Source organism: Pseudopodoces humilis, chromosome 2, assembly GCF_049639895.1.
Source record: "Pseudopodoces humilis isolate 2021_Gansu_Grassland_sample_001 chromosome 2, ASM4963989v1, whole genome shotgun sequence".
In the NCBI taxonomy this organism is placed as follows: Eukaryota; Metazoa; Chordata; class Aves; order Passeriformes; family Paridae; genus Pseudopodoces; species Pseudopodoces humilis.
In genome coordinates, this window is record NC_142201.1 from 52,500,405 (window position 1) to 52,515,372 (window position 14,968).

The 14,968-nt window shown below is 38.9% G+C and overlaps 1 protein-coding gene across 2 annotated transcripts in view; it reads left to right on the forward strand.

Annotated features, from left to right (window-relative positions):
• Positions 1-229: 229 nt before the first annotated feature.
• Positions 230-14,968, forward strand: part of PCDH9 (protocadherin 9) — a 181,885-nt gene continuing 167,146 nt past the window's right edge. Inside the window, exons 1-2 of one of the 2 annotated variants that reach the window (XM_088051584.1) lie at positions 230-577; positions 1,797-4,966. In XM_088051584.1, coding sequence (XP_087907710.1) covers positions 1,931-4,966 — 3,036 coding nt within the window. In that variant the 5' untranslated portion in view covers positions 230-577; positions 1,797-1,930. Of the gene's footprint in view, positions 578-1,796; positions 5,030-14,968 lie in introns of those variants that run through there. The other variant, XM_088051583.1, reaches the window with a different exon arrangement.

The window sequence follows — 14,968 nt, forward strand, 5'->3', positions numbered from 1 at the left end:
AAGGAGGGAGGGAAGGAGGGAGGGAAGAGGGAAAGCGCCGCCGCTTCCTCCCGTCACTAAAGCAATAACCTATTAGGATTTTTTTTTTTAATTTTTTTTTTATTTTTTTATTTTTTTTTTTTGGGCAACTGTCACCCCAGAGCTAAAGAGGGAGAAGCACCGCCAGACCAACTCTTGCCATTTCCAGTCAGAAGTTGCAGACTGCATGTAGCTGCCTCTGCTCTGCCGAGAGAGGGACGGGAATGGTGTGCAGTGCAGAGTGGAAAATACCCCCGCTCTAAGAAGTGCACCGGATTTTTCTCTTGCTGTTTGTTTGGGTTGTTGCGTGCACGTTAGGCACCCAAAGGATCGCCGCTTCATAGGAATGAAACGTGGAGAGGATGACTAACGACAGAACTGTGAATTTGTTCCCTGGAGTTGCTAATTTGCCACCCCGAAGCAACACATATCTCGAGGAGGAAGCGTTTGGCTGCTGCTGATTTCTCCAAAACTGGTGGTTTACCAGATGCATTGTGCTGTATCTGCTGGAACAGATCATTGCTTAGCTGCAGCAGATCGTCAAAGGTAGACAACTAACGTAAGTGCAAAGTTACCCTTACAGTGGGATGCATTTCCTTTAAAGAAAAAAAAAAAAAAAAAAAAAAAGCCTACACGCAGTATATTTATCTAGGGAAAGAATCAGTGTTTGGGATTCAGTTGATGTTGGTGGAAAAAGCTCACCTACTCGCTGTCTCTGCATCCCTACCTGCATTACTCTGCTGGAAGTAATCACAGGCATCAGTTACTGTGCAGCTTAATGCAGATAAGATTAGTGCTTAGGGCTGCCTAGTTCCGTCAAACTGTAGGTGCTGGCAGCCTTGCACCCCGATAATGTGCGGTTAGCAGTGCATGCAAACAGAAGTCTGTCAGTCGCTTTTCTTTTTTTTTTTTCCTTCCACCTGCATTATTAGTCTGCAGTATTTATATGTGGCAGCTGCTAATATAATCCTGAAGTGAGATCAGTGTCAACTGGGAAAAGGCTGCACCTTTTTTTCCTCCTCATGTCATCAGAAAATGTATATTCCCCCCATCTGTAAACATGCTTCCTGCTTCTAAGTTACATTTGGAATTTCCAGCCTCCTGATTTAGACTGTGTTTAAAATACAAATAAAGTTTTAGGTTATTAAACAGAAGGAGAAGTATCCAACATCTGGAGAAGAAACATTGAGCTGAGAGTGTAAGAAACTGTAAGTCCTGTTATTGTCTCATCAGTTAACAGGGATGTGAAGTAGCCAGTGACGACTGCTGCAGCAGCAGCATGTCCGGGTGGTTATTTCCCAGTACGATAGCTATAGAGGGGCATGCAAGGCACAGCGAGCAGAGAGAAATCTGGTTAGCAAGAGCTAAAAAATACGTATGGAAGCAAACAGCAAATTACATTTGGCAGCTGACATAGCAGTTAGAATCCAGAAGTAGTCCGGGAAGGTTTTTTACTTGCACCAAATGACTGGGTGGAGGAGGGTAGAGGGGGGAATGCACGTTACGGATTACACGGTGTACTGAGAAATTATTCAGAAAGTACGTATCAAAACAGTAGTTACCCTTAATCCTGCAAGTAGTTATTTTCATTCATGCTCTGAGCAAAGGCAGCCGATGGGATATTGGTGCATTTGTCCGGAGGGCTTGCTTGTAAAAGGGAGCAGTAGGAAAATGTACTGCTGGAAGCGTGCATTGCAAAAACAAGTAGTAGTTGGAGATTGTGGATTTATCATGCCTAAAAAAAACAATAATGCTGTTCTGTGTGGTTGTGTTGACAGTGATGTCTCCAAATAAGAAATGAGATGTAATGCATCCTGAAGTCCATGCATGCCTCCTCTTGCAAATCGCGCATCATTCCTCTCTGGAAACCTTTAAGTCCTAAAATCCGTGAAAAGAGAATAAAAACATTATCATGGACCTGAGGGATTTTTACCTGTTGGCTGCTTTGATTGCCTGTTTAAGGCTGGATTCTGCTATAGCTCAAGAACTTATTTACACTATTAGAGAGGAGCTGCCTGAAAACGTGCCCATAGGGAACATACCGAAGGACCTGAACATTTCTCATATCAATGCTGCCACAGGGACCAGTGCCAGCCTTGTCTACAGACTGGTGTCTAAAGCAGGGGATGCACCTCTGGTCAAAGTGTCCAGTAACACAGGGGAAATCTTTACAACATCTAACAGAATAGACAGAGAAAAACTATGTGCTGGAGCTTCCTATGCAGAAGAAAACGAGTGTTTCTTTGAACTTGAAGTGGTGATTCTTCCCAATGACTTTTTTAGGCTGATCAAAATAAAAATCATTGTAAAGGACACTAATGACAATGCGCCTATGTTTCCATCCCCTGTCATCAATATCTCCATCCCAGAAAATACTCTGATCAACAGTCGCTTTCCAATCCCATCAGCTACAGATCCTGACACAGGTTTCAATGGTGTGCAGCACTATGAGTTGTTAAACGGGCAGAGTGTCTTTGGACTGGATATTGTAGAAACTCCGGAAGGGGAGAAATGGCCTCAGCTGATTGTGCAGCAGAACCTGGACAGAGAGCAAAAGGACACCTACGTGATGAAAATCAAAGTGGAGGATGGAGGTACCCCCCAGAAATCCAGCACAGCTATCCTGCAAGTCACAGTAAGTGATGTCAATGATAACAGGCCAGTCTTTAAAGAGAGTCAAGTAGAGGTCCATATACCAGAGAATGCCCCTGTAGGTACCTCTGTAATTCAGCTTCATGCTACAGATGCTGATATAGGAAGCAATGCAGAAATCAGATATATTTTTGGTGCCCAAGTCGCCCCTGCAACCAAAAGATTTTTTGCTTTAAACAACACCACAGGGCTGATTACAGTTCAGAGGTCCTTAGATCGAGAAGAGACTGCTATTCACAAAGTGACAGTGCTGGCTAGTGATGGTAGCTCTACACCAGCCCGGGCAACTGTCACCATCAATGTCACTGATGTAAATGATAACCCTCCTAACATAGACCTCAGGTACATAATAAGTCCCATCAATGGCACAGTGTACTTATCTGAGAAAGATCCCATCAATACAAAGATTGCCCTAATTACGGTTTCAGATAAGGACACTGATGTGAATGGCAAAGTGATCTGTTTCATTGAGAGAGAGGTCCCCTTCCACTTGAAAGCAGTTTACGACAACCAGTATTTGTTAGAGACCTCTTCCTTGTTGGACTATGAGGGGACCAAAGAATTCAGCTTTAAAATTGTGGCTTCTGATTCTGGCAAGCCCAGTTTGAACCAGACTGCCCTGGTAAGAGTTAAGCTGGAGGATGAAAATGACAACCCTCCAATTTTCAGCCAGCCTGTAATTGAGCTGTCAGTTTCTGAAAACAACCGGCGTGGTCTATACTTAACAACTATTAGTGCCACAGATGAAGACAGTGGGAAAAATGCAGACATTGTTTATCAGCTTGGTCCTAATGCCTCCTTTTTCGATCTGGATCGAAAGACAGGAGTTTTGACAGCCTCCAGAGTTTTTGACAGAGAAGAGCAGGAACGTTTCATTTTCACTGTTACAGCCCGAGACAATGGCACCCCTCCTTTGCAGAGTCAAGCAGCTGTAATTGTTACTGTGCTGGACGAAAATGACAACAGTCCCAAATTTACTCATAATCATTTCCAGTTTTTTGTATCAGAGAACTTACCAAAGTATAGCACGGTGGGGGTGATCACAGTGACAGATGCAGATGCTGGGGAAAATAAAGCAGTGACCCTATCCATCTTGAATGACAATGAAAACTTCGTGCTGGATCCGTACTCTGGAGTTATAAAGTCCAACGTTTCTTTTGATCGAGAACAGCAGAGCTCTTACACTTTTGATGTTAAGGCAGTGGATGGAGGGCATCCTCCTCGCTCTTCTACAGCGAAAGTAACAATAAATGTGATGGATGTTAATGACAACAGTCCTGTTGTCATCTACCCACCTTCTAATACTTCTTTTAAGCTAGTGCCACTCTCAGCAATTCCAGGATCGGTGGTAGCCGAAGTCTTTGCTGTGGATATAGACACTGGCATGAACGCTGAACTGAAGTACACGATTGTAAGTGGCAATAACAAGGGTTTGTTTCGGATTGATCCAGTGACAGGTAATATCACTCTGGAAGAAAAACCAACTCCTAATGATGTGGGGCTGCATCGCTTAGTTGTCAACATAAGTGATCTGGGTTATCCCAAATCTCTGCATACTCTTGTGCTTGTTTTTTTATATGTAAATGATACTGCTGGAAATGCCTCTTATATTTATGACTTGATACGCAGGACTATGGAAACACCTTTGGATCGGAACATAGGGGACAGTAGCCAACCTTACCAAAATGAGGACTATCTCACTATCATGATCGCTATTGTGGCGGGTGCCATGGTTGTCATAGTGGTGATATTTGTCACAGTTCTTGTTCGCTGTCGACATGCGTCCAGATTCAAAGCTGCCCAGAGGAGCAAGCAAGGTGCTGAGTGGATGTCTCCCAATCAGGAAAACAAGCAAAACAAGAAAAAGAAAAGGAAGAAAAGGAAATCTCCAAAGAGCTCCCTTTTGAACTTTGTGACCATTGAGGAGTCCAAACCTGATGATGCAGTTCATGAACCTATCAACGGGACAATAAGCCTTCCAGCAGAGCTGGAGGAGCAAAGTATAGGAAGATTTGATTGGGGCACAGCACCACCATCAACCTTTAAGCCTAACAGTCCTGATCTTGCCAAGCATTACAAATCTGCCTCTCCGCAGTCTGCTTTTCATCTCAAACCTGACACTCCAGTTTCAGTGAAAAAGCACCATGTGATTCAGGAACTCCCTTTGGACAACACCTTTGTTGGTGGTTGTGACACCCTTTCCAAACGCTCTTCCACTAGTTCAGATCACTTCAGTGCCTCAGAGTGCAGTTCCCAAGGAGGCTTCAAGACAAAGGGCCCCTTACACACCAGACAGGTAAACGAGCACTTTTACTGGTCTATAAGTACTGCATACAAGTGCCCGATCAACCAGTATTAAAAGTGCCACTGTGTTGTGGGTTGTTTTATTTTGTTGTGGTTTTTTTTTTTTTTTTGGTTTCATTCTAATTTAATTTAGTTAACATTATGGGGGGAACAAAAAAAAAAAACAACAAAACCAAAACCCAAACCAAACACCAAAACTAGGAACAAACAAACAAAAACCTTGGCCTCTTTATCATTTACCCAGGGCTTAACCATGTGTTTGCAAAATGTCTCTGATATTTTGGGTTTTGAAGAATTTTGATTGTTAGAGGAATGTTATGCCTCCGTGCATGTGCACATACATGCAAAAACAAAACTGAAAAAAAAATGCTTTTTTTTTTTCTCCCCAGTATTTAACTGTCCAATTGTAAAACTTATTGAAGAGCTGTTTCCATATATGCTAAATTTCAGTCAGAAATGTTTCAAGGTTGAAGGGATATGTACATTGTTTCAAATTTCAAAGTGAGTTGGCTTGAATTTCTTTTCCAGTTTCAATCTGATTTGGAACCTTGCTAAGTTAGTGTTACTAAAAGGGTTAATCTTTTTCCCTAACAAAGACAACCAAATTTCCGAGCTACTTCATCAGTGAAACACGTGGTTTATTAGTTGGATATAACTAAGCCATACGTAAGTCTTCCTCTTGTTTGAGTTCAACATGATTTTGTTGTAATAGATGAAGTTTGGTATCGCATAGACAGTTTGCTGCATATTTAAAAAAATTGCCAAAGCATACGTTTGAAAGGAATGCGTTCTCTGAATACATCTGAATTATGCAGGAAAAAGAAAAAAAGTCAGTCCATTGTAAATATTTTCTCATCTTAGTAATGCATAAGTGATCTGACATATCTCATTTTAAACTGTGAAACACGCCATATGAAGAGGGATTAGGAGGCTGAGAGACTCATATTTCAACCAAATCCAGCATTAGTTTTTTTTCCTTAGGTCTAATAATTCCTTGCTAATAAAGATTTAAATGCGGTGCTGTCTTAATTTATTTTACGGGCGCTCGTCGGCGGGCGCCGCGGGAGCGCGCGCGCGCGCGGCCCGTAGATGGCGCCAAGGCACCGCGCGGCGCGCGCTGGCCCCGCGCCAGCCCTGCGGAGGCTGAGGGGGCCGAGGGGGCCGAGAGGGCCGAGAGGGCTGAAGGGGACGAGGAGGCTGAGGGGGCCGAGGGGGCCGGCAGGGTCGGGAGCGCCGGGAGCGCCGGGCCGACGTTCCAGCCAGGGAAGCCTGCACTTAGTGACTGGCTCGGCCTGCGTCTTTGCCAGGCGGCTCTCTCGGTGCTCCGCCGCCGCAGAGGCTCGCTCGGTCGGTGCCGGGAGTCGCATCCGCGTTCCTTGCGGGCGCAGTACCCTCCAAGTGATGGCAATTTGTCTGAATTTATCAGGGATATGGATCCTAGGGAACCAAGTGAGACATAATTAGGCTTGTCTTTGCAAAACGATTTTGACTGTAGCCAAGTTTAGGACAAAGTCATCCTCTCGTTTTTGCGTTAGCCTTATCTGAGATGAATGTGCCGTTCCCAGAAGTGTGTCTTGACTTTGCGTGTCTGTAAGGTGTCACACTGACAAGATGCTAAGAATAAAACAAGCACTTTGGAGGCAGTTCTTCTAAAGTAACTGCTCTGACACAACTCCTTATGAGACACTGAAAACACCACAGAAGAATCTCACAAACCCCTAATCTCTCTAAGGGACTTCAAAGAAGGGTCTACTCCCCAGCCATCTCACAGCACTGTACACATACTGTCAGTGTAAGTTAAAGACACAAAAAACAAAAAAACAAAAAAAAATAACCAAAAATTTATAGAAGAGCTCTGCATAGTCTGTGTTTACTCATCTGAAGTTTTCTCCTCAATTTTAGTTACAAAATGTAATCCCCCCAAACCACACATTCCTTTTCTATTCTGAGATTATTTTAATTTAGGCATAAATTAGCTTTCCAAACTCTATCAGAAAACTCAGACTTAACTCCCCGTAGTATCTACAGACAGTTGGGACACCCAGAATTTTTTACCTGACAGAATGTGTAAATGTGTAAGCTCTGCATGGCCAAATTAAACATGATGGGAAAAAAAAAATTCCCACACCCATACAAAAACAACTGGTGGTATTTCCAGAGTTACTTGTGCTCATTACATTAAATATGCTGGTCTCCATTTAATAATATCTATAGCTATATATGGACTGTATTCAAATTTCACTGAGGTCTTAGTGTGTCCTTTTTCAAGTGAGCAGATACTCATGATTTGGGTTGCTCCCTGAAAAAAGCCATATTATTATATATAAATGAAAATACAGCTCTTTCTTAGGTAGACAGTTACCTAATCTGAGTTTGTCTATTTTTATTATGTGGGGAACAATATAGTGTCTTTTTGGTTTTTTCCTCCCAATGAGTGTTAGAGGATGAAATCTTTTTATGCCTCCTTGTCAATTTTGGCTGGAGTAGTATAACCATCAATGGTAGTAATCATCAACAATCTTCCTATTCTTCTGTCTGTAATTCCTAAAATTAAGATTCCTCTTAGCTACTACTCATTGGCACAGGAGTGAAATACACCATCATAGGTCTTTTGAAATTTGTGATAGAAATTTGTGAAGAGATACTTTGCCTTTAAGCAAAGTATTCAGATTTAAAGATCTTACTGAACAGTAGTGTGTGCTAATGCCACAGCATCTGAGAAAAAAAATTTACAAATTCCTTTAGGAAGAGATACTTAGTTCTGTGCCATTGTACTGTTTTCTTCAGGTTTAATATAACTAATTTCTCTGCATCTAATGTTGAGTTAGGTTACGTATATATATATTCAGTAACTTGGTGTGTTTTGTAAAGAACATGGGAATTGTTGTGGATGATGTTAGGATAGGGAAAGATGAAATATAGGATAAATGTATGTCTAAGAAATACTAGCATTCTCCACCTTTACTTACAGTTTTGTTTAGTTCAAGGTAAACGCACACACAGTGTGACTTGCAGATACATTAATATTAGCAAAGAGCTGAGACCTAAGTCAGCACTTGGACTTCATTCAAGCAAAATCCCGATACTTTTGATGGGCATGTGGCCCTAGAAATCTGTTAGAACTGGGTCTTAAATCAAAAAGCTTTTAGAATATAAAATATATTGTTCAATAAAAAGATTCTTAGGTTTTAGGGAGGATTTTGTGGGGTTTTTTGGGTTTTATTTTGGTGGGAAATTTCTGTGCATTCATCAATAATTTTAGTGGAAATTCTGTGGTTAAGTTATTACATGTGACTTTGAATTGTACAGACTGATGTTTCACAAGTACCCAGTATGAAAACCAAAGCCTCCTTCAAGTGCCTATCTTGCAGTAAACCTGGTGGATGCTCTGAAAAGAGCATTTTTGAATACTTGAACTTGGGATTGTTCTAAATGCTAATTCACATAATTAGGAGTATAGAAATGATGTTGCACACCACCAGCTTATATAGCTAAGCTTCCAAAATCAGTGTTATGACTCATAACGAATACTGAAATCTATGCAGGCTTCTCAATCAGTGTTCTTTTCAGTATTTGATTGAACTCTAAAATGCGCTTCAAATTAGTAAGTCATTACACCAAACAGCTACATAGAAATACAGCAGAAGACGACATGTTGTATTCTTCTATGTGAAAGACCTCTTTTGAAAAGCAAATAAACAGACAAAAACTCCTACTCAATGTCATTAGATTAACAATAGTTTAAATAATAAAAGAAATTAAGGCAAATTTACTGTGGTTATCCCAATTTTAAATTATAACAACTTCATTTAATCAGATTTAAAGCACAGCAGTGACAAATAACACAGGTTTAAAAATATGTATCAGTATAGGTTATGGGCAAAACCTTCAGTCTTCATTCCTAATCAAAATGCATTTAAGCATGTGCTTAACTTTCATTTAACGTGGTAAAACTGAAGCAGATCCCTAAAGTCCAAGTGACTTGAGATGTTGTCTTCAAGAAAAAGTCATAAGCACACTGTAAGCACTTTTCTGAATCAAAATAATTTAAAAATTTTGGAAACATGCACAGTTCTAGAAGATTCAGGAAAGTTGAATATATGTTAACACTGTCCTTGTATTTCTGTTCTCTGGCGGCAGGAATTAAGGATTTGGGGCTTGAATGACACATTAGCTACATTCCATGCTAAAGTATATTTTTAATCTTATACTCGAAAACATAAGCTCTGTGAAGATTGCTTTATTCCTTTTTCAGCCAATGGACTTCTTGTCTGATCAAGGAACAAGTAACCAAGCTCCTGCTGATCAATGCACATCACTTAAGCTTTACGTGCCAAATCTAGTTGATGCTATCTTGCTCTGGAGTGTTTAAATTTGTAAGTTTGGAGTTTATGTAAGAGAAAAGAAAAGCTGAAAACATTAATGACTCTTAATTTGATACGCCCAGAGTGGCAATTTCAAGGTGCATAAGTTGATGGAAATCTGCATTGAACAGCAGTGCAGAGCTTACGTCACCTGCAAATATTAAAATTCTGTAACCATAGCATTCCACAATTCTGCGTGCAGTATTATTTTTAGTGGCCTTGTTTCATCTCTCAGTATAAATAAAAAATACATACATTCTTTTGTATGCTTAGTTTGGTTTATGTGTTAGCATGGATATTAGTCTTGGGTGAGGACTAGTCATCTGGAAAAGTGTCTGCATGTAAAATTCAATTGTTTTCTAGTTCTGTATATTTGTATATCTATACTAAAATATTAGAAATGGTGATAATGTACAATGCATTTTTTCTATTGTTGTATAACTGAAAAATAGGTTAACAGATTTCTCTGAACTATCTAAAGAAATTAATCTTTGAGCTGAGACCAAGCATGGAAAATTTCAGCTGAAAAGAAGAATTTTTCAGAAAGTTAAGAGCATGTGAAATCTGGGAGTTATAATGGACATCTGAACATAACCCTAAGCTATAATACCATTTTCAATAGTGATGGTAGACATGCTAAACTAGAGTAGGGAACATTTTGTGTATACGGATCAGACAGTAAAAGCTTAGTAATCTTAATTTCTCTTTAAATGTTTCCTGTGCAAAAGATTTTTATCAGAATCACTGGAGTCTCATCTGTCCTGGATATCCAAAGCCAAAGTTTCACATATGCTAGGAAATTTGTGCCACACACGTGAGTGAGAACTCGATCTTGAGAATTTTATGCTATTGCAATTTTGTGATAATGTTCTTTTGTGTATAGGAACAAGGGAGAATCTTTTTAGTTTCCATTTCAGGTTTTCACTTCCAAAGAAACTCTTCTTCGTGCACAGCAAAACCATATCAGCCACACTTTATTGACAGCAATTTTATTGTAGCTAGAGGCTTACAGTAAGCTGTTTATTGCTGTTCCCTAACGCAGTTGACAGCAATTGGGGAATTAATTTTCTTGCCCCTGATGTGCTTTCTTGGGTATAAACAACAGATGTTAAAAATATGAAAACTGTGACCCATTTACATTCAGCAAGTCTTTACAGGAACAGTCTACCTGTCTGAAGCACAGGTTTCAAGTCCTGAGTAATTTTGCTCCATCAGTTCCAGGATTATTACTTTTGCAATGTTTATCTTGATAAATACTGTCCAGGGCCAGTAATGCCCTGGATTAGATTAATGCCTATGGATAGATAGATAGATAGATAGATAGATAGATAGATAGATAGATAGATAGATAGATCCTCATCTAGGCAATTTCTGTCCAAGAATAGCTGGATTCGAGTTTCATTTAGTTCAGGATATGCTGTATCTACTTACTTTACCATTTAATTGCATCGAACATGTAGGATTTAACTGAAAAAATATAGTGTTCTGAAAGATCTAACAGGAATTACAGGTGCTACCTGAATTTTTGGTATCACTGCTTTCACAGAACATCATGGTGCTCTGTAAAATCTATACTCATAAGTTTCCTCAGTTGTTATTCAAGTACAGCTATGTTGTATACCTTCTGCAATGTCCATGTATTTGCTGAAGAAAAAAAATGTACATAGAATCATGTTTTATTTTTTCCTTCTTTTATTTCTTCGGCTTTCCAGCCTGCGGCACAATGTATGTGAAATGATTTATCCCCATACATTGATGCGGGCACTTAATCAGTTCATTTCTGGTTTACATGAGATAACATTCCATTGAGTGGAAAGATTTACCAGACTGTAGATAAGAGATGAATGGATGCTATCATATTTTACTGAAGTGCTGGGGGGAGGAGGACATATATTGTTTGTTTCTATCTTTTAGAAAGACATTTGCTACATAAGGGGCTTTAGCATCTTACCTAACTGAGATTTGAAGTGCTAGTCTAGACACAAAATGCACATTAACCATTCCCTTATAATTAAAACACCATACAAAAAAAAAGTTCCTCTTAATGGAGAGGAATAATTTTCTTGTAATGGATTATTTTCTAGTGAGCTATAAACTCTCTCTTGAAGCAGAAATAGCTGTTTCTGGCGGAAGACACCTTAAATTGATATTGCTACTTTTTCATTGGTTGTGAAATTATGCAAACTTGAAATAAAGAACAAAGAATAAATTGTTTTGAGCAGCAGTATTGTTGTAGCCATACAAACCTGTGTGTATACTATTCCTGGGACAACTGGGTTTCAGGAAAACAAAAAGGCTGCTACAATTTTGGTGCAAAACTCATGTTGATCTTTCTAAAAATAACTGGGCTTTCAAATCTTGGAATGATTTTGCCTTCATTCCAAATTTAATTTTTGGGTTTTGTGTATACTGTGAATTATATGGGATAAATCAGAGAAAGGAAGTTTAAAATCTGATTTGTAATCATACTGAGGTGTCTAAATTGTACCAATCTCAAAAGTTACCTATTCTTTGCTTCTTTTTTCCTTTGCAGCAAGTGAGGTGGCGGGGGCGGAGATTTGTTTTAAACTCTTGACATGGGTTATTCTGCATCTTCCGGTGCACAGAGAGAAAGTTTTGTAATTCTTCATTTGTCAGGATTTTTGGTGTATAAAATGTGTAGTTTCCAATGACTTGATGTTGTAGTTTTGCAGTTTCTTTTGTGAAATGTCACACTGAACTTTTTTGTGCACAAATATTAATATTAATATTATTAATTGAAACTTGGTCTGGAAAATGCACACTTCCTGTTACAAGAGGACTATAAAGGGCCTTTTTCTAGAAAAAGAGTTCATCATTTGAAGTTGCATTCAAGCTCGGATAAATCTGCTGGTTTATTCCATCTGCAGGTCTTTCTAATGTCAACGTCTTTATAAAAACAATAGGATGATATTGAGATAATTTTTCCAAAATATGTAAAATTAATCAGAAGTGAATTAAAAAGTGAATTAAAAATACTTTTATTTTGAGCTGAATTTTATGAAATGGGAAAGACCAGCAGTCAGATTTTTCTTTATTCCTTTGTTCCAATCCCCTCAGGTTTGCAGAAAGGCAGAGTTTTATAATAACAACCTCTTCCAGAAGATGAAATCAGGTGTTCTTACTGGCTGATAGCTTAAAGAGAATCACTATTGATAATGATTTATAGAACACTTTGTAGCCTGAAACTGATATTCGTTCATTTGCCCTCATTTCTTCCAGTGAAATAGTCAGATGCTTCATTTGTAGTTCTGAAGGATGTTCTTAGCACCTCCTAGACTTTCATGTGTTGCTACTAAGAAAAATTTCTGATTGGTTTTCATTATCATTAAAAAGTGTTAAAAATATGCCTGTACAATATTTTTCATCAAATAAACTAATTTAGCCTATGCCTTCTAAGGTCATACAGCCTTTAAATATTGAAAAAGTCAAGAGGAAGACCATGCTTCAATTATGAACGGTATTTTGCTATTCTTCCAGCCCCTTGTTGATTGGTAGCCAGCAGTAGTATCTCTTAAATAGCTAAGCCTGCTAGATGTAAATATCTGTCTCCTTCAAAACACATAAAGTTATGGAAACAATTGTCTTTCTGTTGTAAAGGTTCTGTAGGATGCATATATTTCTACATAATGACCTATGTAACTTCTCTGTTGAACTTCATGGTGAAATGCTTTGACCACTGAGGTCTATTTTCTTTTACCAAAAACTTTTTGGAAGAAAGTTTTCACAAAAGCTTGATTTTATAGGAAGGGATCCAGGAGCTCCAGAGAATGGTGCAGACTAATGAAGCTTAAAAGAACACCTCCTTCCTGTGTTGACAGCATGCACATCCTGAAAGGGAATGGTATTTAACTCCTGGTTTTAGTAATTTTCCATTCAGTGAGATAGGTTTTGGGAATATTGTTGTTATTTGGGAATATATATTGTTGCTCTAGTCCCTCTTCTTAGAGCATGTGATGAATGTATCTGAACATCACGATTTTTCAGGTGCCCAGCTTCCGATGGTGGATCTAGCCTTATGTCTGCAAGTGATGTGCACAGAAAATATAATTTGTACAGTTTTCACCAGTACACTTAGCTGGTCGCACCTGTGCACACAGTGCATTCTGCTTTTGTTGACACTATGGTAGGATTCATCTTGTCTGACTTCTAAGTCTATAACAAGTCTAATCTGCTTCAGTGGGTTTCGATTTACCCTACCCTAAAGAAATATGGTGCTTTAAGATGGTTGTCAAAGCTGAGCAACACAGCTTGGTGAGATGTATCCCACATCCAGTGAGGAGTATAATTCGGTGTGATCCATATTCTTCAGTTTCCTGGTAAAGAGCATTATCTAGTCCATTTTTCTCACTGAGGTCAAGAGAAGGGTTTTAGCGTTATGTATTTCTTTAAGTGAAGGTATTATTTGAATTATGTTTTGGGCACAAAAATGTATGTGCACAGTTGCCTTTGGGAAAGTCTTCTTTAGATTATCGCACAAATTCAAAGGCTTCCAAATTAGCAGAAAGAGTCTTACTGACTTTTTATTAAATCATTATCTGGCCATCAGCTATCTATTTTATTAAGATGGTGCAATGAAACATCAATTATTTTGTTTTGGTGCTGTTCTGAGTATTTCTGGTTTTCTGCAGCACTGCAGGTTCCTTGGTACCTTGTTCTGTGAATCTTAGTTACAGGCCGTTCACATTATAGTGTAAAAACTTTTCTTTTACCTCTTTCTGTGAAAGGTATATGTCTATAGCAGTATGAATTTTCAGTCAGTTGTCAGACTGTTTCACTTTCACCATTGCAAAAATACAGGTCAAAATATCACTGACATGCTAGTGTTACTGCTAAGAGAATTTGAAATTGCCTTCAGTTTCTGACAACAGTACTCTGAAACATGGATGCTGTTGAAGTCTGCAGTATCCAGAGCAGCAGGAGGTAGGTTGTGTACCACTTGCAAAGCCCTAGTCATCTCCCGTATTTTTAACTACTGCCAGATAAATAAGAAGCAAACAAAACCAACAAAACCCCCAACCTAACAAAAACAACCAGCCAACCAAACAACACCCCTCCCCTCCAAATTAAATCTGCATCTGCTAAGGACAGTAAACATTGCCTGTTGAAATTTAATGTCTCCACTGTACAGGAGATGGACTTTGCTGCTTGAGATTTCATCAGTTTTATTGCAGAAAGCTGTTACATCTGTCAAACATTTCAGTTTGAAATGAACACCTGATTTTTTGCCTTTGTATGCTACAAGAGCACCAGGTTGTCAATCAACAGAAGTACAAAATGAGACAAGATAGGTGATCCTCTGCTGTGATTGGCATTTTATTTTTATTTCACAACATCTTTTTTCTTCCTCAAACTTAAAAATGGCAGTACTTTTCTATAGTGGGGTAACAGATGAGAAACATGGATTTAGAAAATGTAGGTCACTCCAATCCTGTTAGTCTTAGCTTCTAATGCCTATTTTGTTGAGAGTACTGGTGCAGTCCAGGTGGACAATGGAGCTGTAGGTGACTACAAATTTTGTGAATGTCCATCCTGTGTGACTGAGATGAAACTATACATGACACTTAAATACATTTAATTTTGTTATTCTTTGTTCTAGCTGCAGTATTAAT